The sequence below is a fragment of the Chrysochloris asiatica genome, unplaced genomic scaffold (assembly GCF_000296735.1).
Source record: "Chrysochloris asiatica unplaced genomic scaffold, ChrAsi1.0 scaffold00021, whole genome shotgun sequence".
NCBI classification, from domain to species: Eukaryota; Metazoa; Chordata; class Mammalia; order Afrosoricida; family Chrysochloridae; genus Chrysochloris; species Chrysochloris asiatica.
The window spans coordinates 2577249-2594357 of record NW_006408539.1 but is presented as its reverse complement, the minus strand read 5'-3'; the positions used below and the strand labels follow the sequence as shown (position 1 = coordinate 2594357).

The window sequence follows — 17109 nt, the reverse complement described above, 5'->3', positions numbered from 1 at the left end:
AAGTCTAGTTAAAACAGTAGCTTTCGAGTGGATCTACTGGGCCAGTTAAATTCAGGGCAAAGTTCAGCTCAGAAGGTAATGGTGTGACTACATTATGGGGGCTTTCAGAGGGATCTTTGGTTATAGACTTTCTTGAAGAACACAGGACGATGATGAAAGCTTATTAAGAAAGAAGTCAGAAGAAAATTGAACACGGTTTGGCAGGAAAGGGCCTGGAAAATTGTGCCAAGAAATTTTCTTTTTCCCGTCACAACAAAAGACTTGCAAGGGCCGTCCTACAATGATTTCCTTGGGAAGCTTTGCCTCATCCCCTCTACAGCCTAGTCCTGTGACATCCTCACAGTTGTTAAGCTTAAGCCCATTCCTGATGCCACTGTGACAGTCTATCTCATTCGGGGTCATGCTCTTATTCGCTGATGTCCACCTCCACTTTACCTAACATGATGTCCTTCTCCAGGGGCTGGTTCTTCCTGATAATGTGTCTGAAATAAGAGAGATGATGTCATGTCATCCTGGCTTCTAAGGAGCATTTTGACTGTATACTTCTTCCAACACAGATTTCTTCTTGCAGTCCAATATTCTCCAGAACCATAATTCAAATACATGATTCTTCTAGGGTCTTTCTTATTTGTTGTCCAACTTTTGCATGCTCAGTCTTTTCTCCATTTATCATGATGCTATTTATTGGTCCAGTGGTGAGGATTTTTGTTTCCTTTACATTGAGGTACAGCCCATTCTGAAGACTAGTTTTGGATCTTCCATAAGAATTTTAAGTCCTTTTCACTTAATTGCATCACTTGCATATTGCAGGTTGCTAGTAAGTCTTTCTCCAATCCTAATGGTCATCTTCTTCTTCATCCAGTTTCTCAGATTATTTGCTCAGCATACAGATTGAATACGTATAATGAAAGAATACAACCCTGACCCATACCTTTCCTAATTTTTAAACCATTCAATATCCCCTTGTTCTGTTCAAACAACTGCCTCTTGGTTAAATGTCCTGTAATACCCATTATTAACAATTTTATCCTAGTTTGTTATAATCCACACAGTTGGAAGCCTTTACATTGTCAATAAAGAACAGGTAAACATCTTTCTGGGGTTTCCTACTTTGAGCCAAGATCCATCTGACATTGGCAGTATCCCTTGTTCCATGTCGTTGTCTGAATCTGGCTCAAAATACATTCATAATGATTGGTGATTGGAATATGAAGGTTGGAAAATAATGGCTTTGAAGATAGAAACCATGCTGAAGATCACATGATAGAATTTTACAAAACCAATCACTTATTCATTGCAAATATCTTTTTTAGACAACTATATATGTGGAGCTCTGGTAGCATAGTGGTTATGAATCAGGCTGCGAACCACAAGGTCAGCAGTTCAAAACTACCAGCGGTTCCACGGGAGAAAGATGAGGCTATCTGCTCCCATAAAGATTTACAGCCTCGGAATCCCTATACAGGGTCGCTATGGGTTGGAACCGACTCGATGGCACTTAACAACAACAATATACATGGACCTCACCAGGTTTAGACCTAGATGGTGGATATGTCAAGAAACAAACGGCTTCACATTTCATTTCTTCCCTCTTACCTTTATTCTCTATCCTCTAACAAACCAGTTAGCCTGGAATTGTTTAGAACTTTTGCTTTATGGGCAGTCCTGTGTCCTATGTTAAGTGCCATTGAGTCAGTTCCTGTATAGGGCTTCTGAGGAACAGCTGGTGACTTTGAACTGCCGACCTTGGAGTTTAAACCAACCTTGCGGTTGAGTGCGTATCCTATAGCACCATAGTAGGACTCCTTATGAACAGTAGACTCTTCTTGATTTAAGACATTTGACATCCCTGTGAACACTGAAAATAAGCAAACCTGAAATCATGGGCATGAAGCTTTTTGAAATTTTGATGTCATGTTGTTGTTAAGTGCTGTGGAGTCGATTCTGACTCATAGCCAACCCTGTATAGGGTTTCCAAGGAACGCCTGGTGAGCTTGAACTGCCAACCTTGTAGTCCAACACATTAACCCATAGCGCCTCACCAGGACTCTAAAACTGACGTCCTTCAAGTCACTTACAACGTATACCCCCTTATAGGTGTAGAAGTGCCACGTAGGGTCTCCAAGATTATCTCTGGAAGCAGGCTGCCACAGCGTTCCTTCATGGAGGGGCAACAGGGTTTGAGCACCTTTCAGTTGTTAGCAGCTGAGCCTGCCTAGGAAGGTGCTCTACAAATCTGTCATTTCAAAGCTGAGTCTAGTCTCAGACACTCAACTGACTCCAGCCATATTTCTTGCTGTAGAGTGAAGAGAATAAACAAGCACACACATAAGAGCTACTCTTTAAAGGAAGCCTGGTGGAGCAAATGGTAAAGCAGTTAGTCGGCTGCTAACAGGAAGGATGTCAGGGAACCCACTCACAGCCACAGCTGTGTGGGAAACCTGGAGCTAGGCTTCCATAAAGCCTGCAGTCAGGAAACCCTACGGGGCAGTTCTCCGCCTCATAGGGTTACTGTGAGTTGGAATTGACTCTATGCAATAAACAAATGAGCGAAGTAGTGACCTGTTTAAGTTCACAAAGCTGGTTAGTGATGTCTTTCCAAAACCTTGTGTTTGTAACTATTGCTCAGAGTGCCTTTGCATGAGGAGAGAAGAGAGATGCATATGAAAAGTGATAATATGTGATTCAGAAAAAGGAATGATCGTATTTTCCAGGTACAGAGGGACTTGATCAGGGAATATAAGCATTGCAGGGGTCTGGTGTTGACTGCCTGTGCACTGTCCATCAGCAGGGAACTAGTCATAATAGATTAGGACTAACTCCAAACCATCAGGGTTTTGCTGCTTATGTTTCTTTCCTTTGAACTGGGTCTTGAAGGATGCATCTGCAGTAGCTGTGACGATAATAGTTACACCTGTACTTCTGTTCTGGAGTTCATAGAGCCCATCACACATGTACAAGTTTGTCTTTCCCAAGTAGCTATATTTGTTACATAGACAAGGGCTGGGGAGGGTGGATGATTTCAAGCTATTCAGGGAAATATTTGAGCAGAGGTAGAAGTGTAACAGAGCATCTTCAGGTGACAACATTTTATATGAGAAATTAGAGATCAGTAAGTCCAGGAGAGGAATTCTGGTGTGGTGCTGGGGGTTAATGCGCCAGACTGCAAAGCCGTTTGAACTGCATGAAGCTCACTAGGTGCTCCTTGAAACCCTATACAGAGTCGCTATGGGTCAGAACTGACTCAATGACACTTAATAACAGCAAGTCCAGGAGAAGGTAGGTGTATGGCCACTTATGAAAAAAACAGATTTTTAATATCAGGCCACGGAGATCTGGTGTGGCTCTGTGGGATAATACGATAATGCACTGGACCCAAAGGTCGGTTGTTCAAACTGACCAGCTGTTCTTGAAAACCCTATACAGACAGGGTCACTACGAGTCAGAATCAACTCAACAACACTTAACAACATCAGGCCATAGAGTTTTTAAATGTGTGTGTGCAGACAATACTGATTTCTGAATAGGATCCTTTCCCCTATAAAATAAAAGCATATAGTGGGAGTGAATTTGTGAAGAAAGGCATACCCTAAGGACTGGCCAAAGTGAAAATAAATAGGACAGTTTTGATGTTTGTGTTGGTAATTAATGGTTTGTACCTTCTTAAATCAATAATATATGAAGGGACTTCAAAAAGGTCTTGGAAAAATAGAAGGAAAAGATAATGGAATTTCACTGTGTACTTTTTGAAGCCCCCTTGTATGTGTAACTAGTTTATTAAATGAACAGGAAGTATAATGAATTTAATTTCTGGGGTTCATCCTTGTCAAATATTAGCATCACAAATTCTCATTGTCTCTCTCTCTCTCTATGTGGAGCGTACAGTGGTCATCCATAGCTCCACCCCTGTGCCTTTTCTGCTATTCAGGATCTGAATGTGGTAACTGCCGTCCAGGTAAAAGTCAGCACTGCTGTGCCTACCTACACTGAAGGCTTCTGCCCCTGCTGTCCCACCCGCCAGCAGTCCTGGGCCATCTTGGATTCTGCTTGATCCCCTACTTTGCACTTGCAATTTTCTCTACCCTGCTTCTCATTTGCAAAACTACCTCCTTCAAGCTTCAGTTCCAATGCCTTCGTTTATACTATACGCAGAAGTTCGCCTCATTTGTGTGCTCCCATTGTTTCCTCTGTCTGCTTTCTTCCTTTTTTTTTTTTTTTTTTAATATCTATTTTCTTACACCAGTATTACTGCTTACTGGTTCACCTCTAGACTGAGCTCTCATAAGGAGAAATCCTGATACTTTATATCACCTGGAAGTAGTACTGCATCCTTGAAGGGAACTCAATATTTGAATGATGTACTCATGTGTCTCCTACCAAATCACTCACCCCTCTAGTCAGACATACTTCACCTACATAAGAATTTTTGTTAACACTCATTTCTTTCCTCCCTTCCTACTTGGTTTCAGTCTCTATCTCTTCCCTGGTTCCAGGGCCTTTGATACACAAACTTTCTCCAAATCCCTTATGTCTATCCCTGCCCAGGCCATTTGGTTCCTGTTCCTGGCTTGGTTGCTATAATAAATTACCACAAACTTAGTGGATTCAAACAACACAAATTTACCATCTCAGTTTCTAGAAGTCAGAAGACCAAGCACAGTATGACAGCTCCTCTATTTACAGTCTCACTCAGCTGAAATCTGGATATCAGCTGGGACTACAGTTATCATCCAAGCTCCACTGATTGTTGGCAGAATTCATTTCCTTATGGTTGTACGATGGAGGCCTCTATTTTCCTTGTAGCTGTCAGCCCCTGTAGGCTACCCATAGTTCCTTGCCAAGAGGTCCCTACAGGCAGTTCACACCATGAATTGTTTGCTTTCTTCTAGGGCAGCCAGAGCAGATCTCTGTCTTCCTCTTCTGAGATCAGCTGGAGAGAAAACTTCTTTTAATGGACACACGATTAGGGTCAGTCCCACTAGGACAATATGAATGATCTCCTTGTTTTATTATCAGCTAATTGGAGCCTTGGTAGCGTAGTGGTTACGAATCAGGCTGCAAACCTTAAGATCAGCAGTTTGAAACTACCAGTTGTTCTGCGGGAGAAAGATGAGGCTTTCTGCTCCCGTAAAGATTTACAGCCTTGGAAACCCTCTATGGGGTCACTATGGGTCGGAATTGACTTGACAGCACTTAACAACAGCAATAATCGGAGCCTTACATCTGCAAAATCCCTTTACAACTTCACCTGGTTCAGTATTTGGGAGATGATGTATGTTGCATATATACCTGGGACCAGGAATCCTTCAGACTTTTTAGAATTCTGTATACTTGTAATAGCCAAACATGCAAGTACCTAAAGACTCTGGTGTGTGCAATGGCCTTTCTTGCTTTGGTCTTATTTGTTGTTAAGGGTCATCAAGTCGGTTCTGACCCTTAGTGACCCTGTATAGGGTTTCCAAGGAGCTGCTGGTGAACTTGAACTGCCAACCTTGTGGTTCAAACCAACTTTGCAGTCTAGCACATTATCCCATAACTCCCGCCAAGTGATTGGGTTGTTGTTAAGTGCCATAGAGTTGGCTCCTACTCAGCAGTTCTGTATAGGCTTTCTGAGGCCTTTAGACGGGGAATCCCTACAACGAAAGCCTCCTAGACTCAGGAGACAGAGCTGTTAACACTGAAGATGGTGAGAAGCAGTGACAGAAAGGTGGGAGCAGAACCAGAAGACTGGGTCAAGCCTGTCCATAGAACAAGAAACCTGGGCACTTTCAGGCAGGAGACTTGCTGGCAGAATAGAGCGCCTCCAGTCACTTAGCAGCATTACGAAGCTTACTGAGCCACAGAGCCTCAGACGGCTAGAGGGCTAAACCCCTTTGGACAGGAGACTTGATGGTTGGATTGGAGTGCCACTGGGTACATGTCAGTGTTGCTAAAGAACTTTGTAACCGGAGCTGGGCAGAGACCAGCGGGACCAGGGATTGAACTGCTGAGATCTAGGGAGAGGCCTGCCTGTGGGCACTGCCGAGCAGCTGTCCTGATCACCCTGACTGAGGACTGTAACCTGAGTCAGCCCTGACCCTGAATTGTAACCCGTTACTTCCCTAACAAACCTCATCGTGAGAGTACTGCCTGTGAGTTCTGGGTAGCCACAGCACCAAATTATTCAACCCAGCAAAGAAGTAGTGCCATGGGAAGGATGGCTGGTATCAGCTTTGGTAAATAGGTTGGCAAGTAGAGTTGTGTCTGACCTCGCTTCATAGGAATCAGCCTTGGGCTGATGTTCATGGTAATTCTATTTCCCCTTCATGAAGTTATTAGTCTTTTTACAAGGACTTAGTGGTGAATGGTGGAGTCCTGAATGTAGCACTGTAGGATAGGCACTGGACTGCAAAGTCGATTTGAACCACAAGGTCAGCAGTTCAAATCCACCAGCTCCTCCTTGGAAATTCTATTCAGGTTCGCTGTGAGTCAACCAGTTTGACAGCAGTTAATAACAGTGGTGAATGATAATCAGCTTCATTAACTTTTGATTTTTTTCTGCTTAATTGTAGGTTTCTTACTGGTGACCCAAATGTTAACTCAGTTCTTTATCGCATACTTCTTTTTTCATTGTAAAGTGGAACCAGATAGTATATGGTCATGTGATCTTTTGGCCACCACATGACTGGGCCATGTGTTTAGATACAAAAATTCAAAAACAACCGACTCTTGAGCATCCAAGATATGATAGAAATACGGTTGTATGTGCCAATCCACACAGTCCTGTGTTCTCTGATTTAAGACTGGAATTACAAAATCTTGTTCAGCTTTGAGATTATTTAAGTAATTGCTCTCCCTGCTTTTCTTATAATTTAACATGATCTCAGTTGTTACTAAATTCTGTCAAGTCAGTATGAATTCATACCTACTGTCTAGGAGTTCCAAGGGAGTCGAAAGCTTCATCTTTAACCCTGGAGCCAGATGGTGAACTCGAACCATGGACCTAGTGGTTCGCAGTCCAATGCTTATCATATGTCGTGAAAAGTTTAAATTGATATTGTTGTTGTTAAGTGCCGTCAAGTTGGTTCCGACCCATAGTATTCCTGTAGAGGGTTTCCAAGGAGCAGCTGGTGGGTTTTAAACTATGGACCTTGTGGTTCCCAGTCCAGTGCTGATCCTACTGCGCACCACATCAGGAATCCTAAACTGATAATACAGTCTTATAAAATGTATCATTTCTTTTGGTCTAATTTTGTCATTTTATATTTACTGGATTTCTTTGAAAAAGTAATATATTGTTAAGCTCAAATTAAGAGTATCCAATAAGGATTCCGTCCTACCCTGTCACCCAACCCATTTTATGACCACATGTTGTTGTTGTTAAGGGACTTCGAGTTGGTTCCCACCCATAGCAACTCTCTTTAGGTTTTCTGAAGAGCAGCTGGTAAGCTTGAACTGCTGACCCTGAAATTCAAATGACTTTGCAGTCTGACACATTAATGCACAGCACCACACCAGGATTCCACTGTGACCACATTTGTTGTTGTTGTGAAGAAGTGCTGTCAAGCCGGTTCCAACCCATAGCGACCCTGTATAGGGTTTCCTAGGAGCAGCTGATGAGCTTGAACTGCCGACCTTGCAGTTCAAATGGCTTTGCAGTCTGGCGCATTAACCCACAGCGCCACAGTCCCCCATTAATGTAGCTGTACCAGCCGTAGGCTACTACAAACAATTCTTGAGTAAAAGGTCATTTTGTACCTCTTCAGGTCTTTCGACAGTTTAAGTAATTCTGGAAGTGGAATTTTTGCAGGGGCAAAAGGATATATGCACTTTGTAATTTTGATAGCTGTTACAAGCTACCCTTCCTGGAGATTGGACCGTTTTATACTCTTCCAGCTAAGTGAGGGTCCTTTTCTGTTCTCTCACTAGCACTATTATTATAGGAAGGTTTTCATAGAAATGCAATGTCTTTTTGCACTCTGACGTCACCCATACATAAAACTCTTAGATAATTTTGCTCCTGTGACTTGTACACCTGACATAAACCGTTTTGAGGATAAATACAATAGACTAGTTAAGCCTAGAATTCAGCTGGTGGGAGAAGTGAAGTGACCTCAAGCTACATGTACTCCATTTGTCGTTAAGTTTAAAAAGCAAGACAGTTAAGTGGAGCCCAGTAAAGAGCTTCTGTGGCATTCTGTTGTGAAGTGTCCTGGTGTTGATTCAGACTCTTAGCTACCCATATAGGGTTTCTAAACAGTGGCCAGTGGGTTTGAACCACCGACCTTGAGGTTAGCAGCCTTGCGAGTGCTTTTATCCTGTAGCACCGTACCACAGCATTAGTGGCCTGAAAGTCAAATTCATACATGGCATATAGTACACAACACAGAATACATGTGTGCATCATTTCAAGGACGAGGTTATAGAGGGAGGTTCTCGGGTGGTGTGGTTTACACTCAACAGCTAACCTAATACTTACAACAAAAACTAACCTAAAGGTGATGGTTCTACCCCCAGTGACACCACAGAAGAAAAAGGCCTAGCGGTCTGCACCAAAAGATCGTTACTAATAGGTGCTGTCAAGTCGGTTCTGACTCCTAGCAACCCTATATGGGGCTTCAGAACCTATAAATCTTTACAGGAGCAGAAAGCCTCATCTTTCCCCCGGAGCAGTTGGTGGGTGTGAACTGCTGACATTGTGATTAGCAAGCCAGTGCTTATCCTATAGCACCAGCAGCAGTAAAGATTGTTGTTATGAAATACCATGGAGTTGATTCCAACTTCCAGTAACCCTCTATAAGGTTTCCGAGGAGCGAGCAGCTGGTGGGGTGAATTTAGCTGCCAACCTTGTGGTTACAATGTAGTGCAGATCCTACTGCGCCACACCAGGACTCCAGCCTTAAGATTACCACCCCAAAGCCCCTGTGGAGCAGGTCTCTTTTAATGCCATGGGGTTCCCATGAGTCAGAATCAACTTGATAGTAATGAGTTTGTTTGTTTTTAATGAAATATCTTAAGGAAGATAAGACTGACTTCTGAGTTAAGACCTTGCAGTAGAGATATTGCTTCTTCTCGAATGAAAGACCACTGGAGAAATGTGCCTCAGAACCTCCTAGCATGAGTGGAACTAGCAGTTTTATCATCATCTGGTGATGTGTTTTGTGGAAAAGAATAATCTCGCTATTGTTCTGTGTCTGAATTGGTTTCGACTTGCAGTGACCCTCTGTGGCAGAGTGAAGCTGCCTCACTGGGTTTGCCATGTTGCAGTCTTCCCTGGAGCAGCGCACTTTGCTCCCATGGAGTGGCTTCAACTACCAGCCTGTCATTTAGTGAGTGTCACCTAACCTTTGTGTCATCAGACCTCCTTAAAAAGTAACTACCTAGATTTCAGGGTCATGATGTGCTGTGGGTAAATGCTCTCAACTACAAAGTCGGTTTGAACTACAAGGTTGGCGGTTCAGGCTCACCAGTGATCCTCGGGAATCCTATACAGGGTCGCTATGAATCAGAACTGACTTGACAGCACGTAACAACTTTCAAGATTTCATTTGAAAGTGGCTTTTTGTGATTTATCCTTGTTAAATAACAGTAAGTTAATGTTGAATCTTAATTTTTTTTTCTCCCAACAGGTTGTAAAATAAAAGCACTGAGGGCCAAGACAAACACATATATCAAGACACCTGTTCGTGGTGAAGAGCCCATTTTTGTTGTCACAGGACGGAAGGAAGACGTTGCCATGGCCAAAAGGGAGATCCTCTCCGCGGCTGAGCACTTCTCCATGATTCGTGCTTCTAGAAACAAAAACGGCCCCGCCCTTGGAGGGTTGTCCTGTAGTCCTAATCTGCCCGGTCAGACCACGGTTCAAGTCAGGGTCCCCTATCGTGTGGTAGGACTAGTGGTTGGACCCAAAGGAGCAACTATTAAAAGAATTCAGCAGCAGACCCACACGTACATAGTAACTCCAAGTAGAGATAAGGAGCCTGTCTTTGAAGTGACAGGGATGCCCGAAAACGTTGATCGAGCACGGGAAGAGATAGAAATGCATATTGCCATGCGCACAGGGAACTATATCGAACTCAATGAAGAGAACGACTTTCATTACAACGGTACTGATGTAAGCTTTGAGGGTGGCACCCTTAGTTCTGCATGGCTCTCTTCCAATCCAGTTCCTCCTAGCCGTGCAAGAATGATATCCAATTATCGAAATGATAGCTCCAGTTCTCTAGGAAGTGGTTCGACAGATTCCTACTTTGGAAGCAATAGGCTCGCTGACTTTAGTCCAACCAGCCCATTTAGCACAGGGAACTTTTGGTTTGGCGATGCACTACCATCTGTGGGCTCAGAAGATCTTGCAGTTGATTCTCCAGCCTTTGACTCTTTACCAACATCCGCTCAAACTATCTGGACTCCGTTTGAACCAGTTAACCCACTCTCTAGCTTTGGGAGTGATCCTTCTGGTAACATGAAGACTCAGCGTAGAGGAAGTCAGCCATCTACTCCTCGTCTGTCTCCTACATTTCCTGAGAGCATAGAACACCCACTTGCTCGGAGGGTTAGGAGCGACCCACCTAGTACAGGCAACCATGTTGGCCTTCCAATATACATCCCTGCTTTTTCTAATGGTACCAATAGTTACTCCTCTTCCAATGGTGGGTCCACCTCTAGCTCACCTCCAGAATCAAGAAGAAAGCACGATTGTGTGATTTGCTTTGAGAATGAAGTTATTGCTGCCCTAGTTCCATGTGGCCACAACCTCTTCTGCATGGAATGTGCCAACAAGATCTGTGAAAAGAGAACGCCATCATGTCCAGTTTGCCAGACAGCTGTTACTCAGGCAATCCAAATTCACTCTTAACTATATATATATACATAAATACTATATCTCTATATGGACTCGTAAAGGCATGGGTATAATGGTACCCCCCAGTAAACTTCCTAATGAATTCTTATGACTGTTATCAGGCTTTATTGGGATTAGGCTAAAGTTGTTAGTAAACTTATAAAAGGCTGCTATGGTAACACTAAACCTAAGTGGTCTCTTGTCTATTAGTTTGGTTTGAATTATTAATACTATCCTGTAGACCCAGAGACATAGCTTGTATAAGAATTGTGAAAGCTGAAGTTCAACTCGGCTGAGTGAAGATAATCATAGGTTGTATGGGCCTATGAGAAGTGTGTACTTGTAAGATTTCAAAATGATGGGTCCCAAAGCCTCGCCACATTACAGGTTTGTGGAGGGTACTCGGCATTACCGATGATCCAGACACTTCCAGTGTTGCCTTCTTTACACTGCCAGTTTTGACAAAACAGGTTTGTTTGTTTTTTTATTTTACAACAATTTATGCCTAATCCTGCAGGATTGCAAGTAACTTTTTAATGCATTGTGATTACTTAAGTGGTAAGATATAGGGCCGAAGGCAGTTAACTAGATCACTGGTTATTATTTGGGACAAAAACTGCTACATTGACCTTCATCTCGTCCAGAGTGCTCAAGGATAGTGTGATCAGTAAATCAGGAATGCAGTTGTCTCAATTGTGAATTCCTACCCATTGCCACCCTTGGGGAATGTGGAAATGGCCACCTGGGTTTCCCCATTTCAGGAGAGGCTTTGGAATGCACCTATTGGCTAATAGCTGAGGATGCAAACATTCCATTCATTAGTCTGATCAAGCTATTAATTTTTAGACTAGATCAAAATGTGAAACATTTTCTGTTCAGTCCATATTTGTCTTGCACATTATAAATATATTTTTGTTTTTTAATAATTTAGGGTTTTGGGGGGAGGGAGTTAGAGATAGCAGTGCCCTGAGCATCACTCACTGAAGCAGCTGTGACCGCCTCCAGTCAGGTGACTTCATTTCAAACTGTGTCCCATCAAAGGAAATATTTCTCTCAAATACACTTTTACATTTCACCTGTGGATGTCTCTAAGTTCATCCTCAGTATGTTCCCAAATCTTTGCTGGCATTGAAAGGACAAAACATCATACTGCTGGTGGGTTTTTCTACTAATTATTTTTTTGAAGCGTTATTTTCCCAACACAAAAGAGCTTTTTTTCTCAGTATAATGAAAAATTGAAATCCTATGTGTATTGAATAGTAAATAGACAAATTTTATTTTTTATTTCCACTTGAAGAGTTACATTTCGTATAAAAGTTTACAAATAACGGTTTTTATTTTGATTTTTTTCAGTATAAAAAAAGTTGCCTTGATGGCATATTATGATGTGTAATGCTAATTGCTTGTAGGCTAGTTAAATGTCAGTATTGAAACCTAATCCTTAGCTGCCGTCTTGTAGATAGGAACGAATGTTCACCAAGCATGTGTTTGTATTTTATTGCATCGTACACTGCAACTAACAAGCCAAGGAATCGACATGTATTAGGTGCGTGTACTGTTTCTAACAACACAAACTTAAGAACGATAAATTATCAATATAGTTTAGTATTTGCTAATTTTACTACACTCTTTTGTTATGTATATGTAGGGAAGTCATAGGGATTATAAATTCAATTTGAGTAAAGTTTAAAAACCATATATTTTATGATAAAGGGCCTTTAACTTAAGATGGCCAAAGCACTGATATTATATATTTGCTGTAAAGAGAATTATAAGAGTTTTATTTTTCTGATATTAAAAGTTACTTAATAAAGACTTGTTTCCATTAACTTGAATGTACTCTCCTTGGTGTTTTTCATCTAATCGTAATATTTTAGGTGGGAAGATGGCTGCTTACCAGAATTGAAAATTTCCTTCACAAATTCTCCCCATGCCTCAGACGCAACTACCTGTTTGCTTGTGATTTTTTTTTTCCTCTTTTTTAATATACATTAAAGGGTACATTTTTCATGCTCCAGCTCAAATTTAGTTTTTTCTTTAAATGAGCATTGTTGTTAAGTGTCATTGAGTCAGTTCTGACTCATAGTGACCCTGTAAAAAGAAATTCTGAGGAGCAGCTGGCAAGTTTGAACAGCCAACCTTGTGGTTCAAACCGACCTTGTGGTCCAGTGCTTATCTTGCAATATAGATTTAGGTTAGTTTTTTAGATTATTTATTTACATGTTTGTCTATACATTGCTGACTACAGGTGACCTCATATAATTATGAATAAAATATTGAAAAACTTTTTAATATAGCAATACTAACTAAAATTCTGAAGACGGATTAGTTGTACTCTACTTGATTTGTACTTTTTGCATATATATTTTTTGTCTTATCACCAAACCTGTAAAACTACTTTTTGTCTTATCACCAAACCTGCAAGTTTTTAGCTTTCAGTTACTAAGTATACAGTGAAAGATTTTGTGATTGACCAAAATATTACTCCATTGATTAAATTGATTGGATGCTAATTGGAGTGACTTGTTACCATTTTATGAAAATGCAAAAATGAAGACATTTCTAAGGTTGAAAGAAACAAAAATTTTACTTTTTTTTTGAGCCTTTTGCCATGCTTTAGGTAAAAGTTTACAAAGCAAAAAAAAAAAAAGTTTCCCTGATTTTCCATTCAGTAGTTCATACATGGATTGTGCCATGAAATTGGTTACAGTCCCTGCAATGTGTCCCTGTTCCCAGCCCGGCCTCACCCTGCCCATCACATCTCTGCTTTAGGGCAAATGTCCTTTTGATCTCTTATAGTTGGTTGTGGTAAAGAGCACGTTCTTCAGTAAGAGGGCCGGTCTATTTGTCTGAAGCGCCCTAGTGTGGCACTGTAGGATAAGCCGTGGACCACAGGGTCGGTTTGAACCACAAGGTTGGCTGTTCAAACTCATAAACCGCTTCTTGGAAATCCTATACAGTGGCGCTGTGAGTTGGAACAGACTTGAAGGCACACTTCACAACAACAGTTACTTGGCTGAAGGGTGGCCCTTCCTAGTTGGAAGGTTGTTGTCTTACCAGTAAGTCTGACTCTTTTATATGAACTTGAAATTAATTGTTAACATTTTTCCACTCTAACTAGAACCCTCTGTTGTGTTCCTGGTCAGATCCAGTGGTGATGGATGGTAGCTTGGGTACCATCTAGTTTTTCTGGTCTTGGGTTGTATATATGGATATACATGCAACACTTTAATACCCACAACCATACCTGTAGATGGAGTCCTGAATCGCAAGGTCAGCGGTTCAAGCTAACCAGTTGCGCCTTGGAAACCCTATACAGGGTCGCTATGGGTTGGAATTGACTCAGTGGCATGTAACAACAATAATACCTGTAGATGCACATAGGTGTTACTGCCATATGACCTCCCATACCTATTTAGTGTACACATCTACCTTGTACCCATCCATAAATTAATGTTTGTTACTGTTCTTGCAGTAATGTAATATAGAATTTACCAAGTTTGTTGTTAGTGTTATCGAGTTGGTCCTGGCTCATAGCAGCCCTGTGTAGGGCTTCCAAGGAGTGGCTGATGGGTTTGAACTACTGAGCTGTGGTTAGCTGTCCATTGTGTATCCTACAGTGCCACACCAAGACTCTAATTTTTACCATTGTTGTTTATTGTATACGTCTCATTGTTTTCCTTCACTTTGGCCATGTGCTGACTTCTCCCATATTGGGTATTGCCTTTCCCGTCACCCAAACTGCTAACCACGAGGTCAGTGGTTCAAACCCACCAGCTATTCTTCAGAAACCCTATACAGGGTCACTATGAGTCTGAACCGGCTCAATAACACTTAACTATCTAGTTAGTGATTCTTCTCCCTCTCTCTCATATCCTGGTAACCATCAAAAAATGTTTGTGTGTATAGATCTATTCCTGTTTGGGTGTTTTGTTTTTCCTTAAAGTAATGGCTTTATACAATATTTGTCCTTTTGTGATTGATTGATTTCTTTCCTCAGCATATGTTCTCCAGATTCATCTTTGTTGTGAGATATTGTGTATCTTTATTGTAATGTATCACGGCTTAGTGTTCTTTGTACGTATATTCCACAATTTGTTTATCTCCATTCTTCTGCTGATGGATGCTTTGGATATTTCTGTTTGTTACTGTATCGCTGTAATGTTCAAAGGTATGCATGTGTCTGTTCCTGCCCCAGCTTTTATTTCTCCAGGGTATGCGTACTTCGGAGTGGTATTGCTAGCTGTTTGCATGCTATTTCTAGCTTTTTTTTTTTAAGGTTTTTATTGTGAATTGAGTGAAAGTTTACAGGGCATATCATCAGTTCTACATTCAACAAATCATATACCTTGTTTCATTACACTGATTATATTGATTGATGTACCATCAGTTAACATTATTTCTCTCTATCCACTTTAGTTTTTTTTTAAAACAAACAACAACAAAAACCCACTCAGGCTTATATAATAATTTACATCTCCAAAGGGCACATTCTGCAAGTCTGCTCCTGGCCACCACCTCTTAGTCCTTCTCTTCTTAGTCCATGAATCTAGAGTCCTCAGCCACTCCCCCTCTCCATGCCCCCATCTCTGCCTCCATCTCTGGCGCTGCTGCTTCTCTGGATAAGGTCCGGCATTCTGCTTGTGCGCTTCTCTCTTGATGGTCCTAGGGTCCTCTGTTTCTGGACTGTACAATTAACCACTTCCTTTTTTTGTTACAAAACTTCTACCTTTATATTTCTAGCTTTTTAAGGAAGCACCATACTGTTTACCATAGTGATGGTACCACTTTAGAGTCCCACCAGCAGCATCTGGAGTTCTATTCTCCCCACATCCTCACCAGCATTTGTTGTGTTTCATCAATGCTGTAATTGCTAGAGTGAGATGGCATCATATGGTAGTTTTGACTTGCATCTCTGGTGGCTAAGCACTGGACTACTAACCACAAGGTCAGCGCTTCAAACCCATCAGCTGCTCCTTGGAAACCCTTTACACCAGCCGCTCCTTGGAAACCCTTTACAGGGTCGCTCTGAGTTGGAACTAACTCTATGACACTTAAAATAATAACAGGTTCTCCTTTTACTCTTTTGATGAAGTGTTTTGGTAGATGTATTTAAATTTTTAGGAGGGCTCAGTTATCTGTTTCTTCTATTTGTGTATTACTACCTTTGATATAACCTATTTATACCATAAGTTAGGGCCTCCAGATTTGTCCCTATATTTTCTTCCATAAACTTTATATAGTTTTAGGTTTAACATGTCATGGAGATCTTTGATCCATCTTGAGTTAGTTTATGAGCATGGTATGAGCTATGGATCTTGTTTCATTTACCTGCAGATGAATGCCCAGTTTTGACAGCGCTGTTTGTTAAAGAGACTCTCCCATTTAATGGATTTGAGAGCTGCTTGTTGAAGATTCACTGCCAATAGCTGGATGGATTTAGTTCTGGATTCTTAATTTAGTCCCATTGGTTCTAATTATTTTTAATACTTGAGGCATTACATAGCCAATCAAGTCTTTTCATTGTAGGCTTTAGACAAATTCTTGGACTGTGCTAGAAGACTGGAGTATATAGATTCAATGCTGAGAAAGTTCATTGCCCTAGAATTAATTTGCCAATTTTGGAGTCAGCCTCCAGAAGTATGAAAGTTAAATTATTTGGGTGTTTACAGTATCTACACAATTCCAGCTTAGATTGCCTGACCAGAGAATATGAATTTAACTTTTACCTAAAGTAAAGGAGCACCGTGACTGTAGAATAAAAGCACTGGATGGCAAACCCCAAGGTTGGTGGTTTGAGCCAACCAGATGCTTTGAGGAAGACAGATGAGGCTTTCTGCTCCTGGAAAGATTAACCTCCTCAGAAATTCTATAGCGCGTCTCTGAGTCAGAACCGGTTCGACTACACTTAACACCACCACTAAGGTCAGGGTCCTTCAGGGACCTGGTAAATGTCCACTGGGAACCTTGTTTTCCTTGCCCCAGAGGAAGCTAAGACTGAAATTAAAGTTGGCAAAAGTGATAAGCACTTATCCTAATTCATAGACTGCATCTGCCTCTGCTCACCTAGCAGTGTTCATTGTTTTGCTTGTTGAAATACTGGGGAAAACAAACTTCTGGAACTCTAATGTGGACTGGTGTCACCAGGGAACAACTTCAGACAGCACATTGGGTTTTCTGCATCCCTATATCAAGAATTGGGCAGTTGCCCCCCAAAAGTGGGGAGGGTTTCCCATAATTTCATTCCTACAACTTGGGAAGAGGGATGCTATACTGAGAACATCTGATTT

At 41.5% G+C, this 17109-nt stretch overlaps 1 protein-coding gene across 1 annotated transcript in view; it reads left to right on the top strand.

The window, feature by feature from the left end:
• Positions 1–12654, top strand: part of MEX3C (mex-3 RNA binding family member C) — a 30523-nt gene extending 17869 nt beyond the window's left edge. The window contains exon 3 of the mRNA XM_006837560.1: positions 9609–12654. Coding sequence (XP_006837623.1) covers positions 9609–10834 — 1226 coding nt within the window. The 3' untranslated portion in view covers positions 10835–12654. The remainder of the gene's footprint in view (positions 1–9608) is intronic.
• The last annotated feature ends 4455 nt before the right edge of the window (positions 12655–17109 follow it).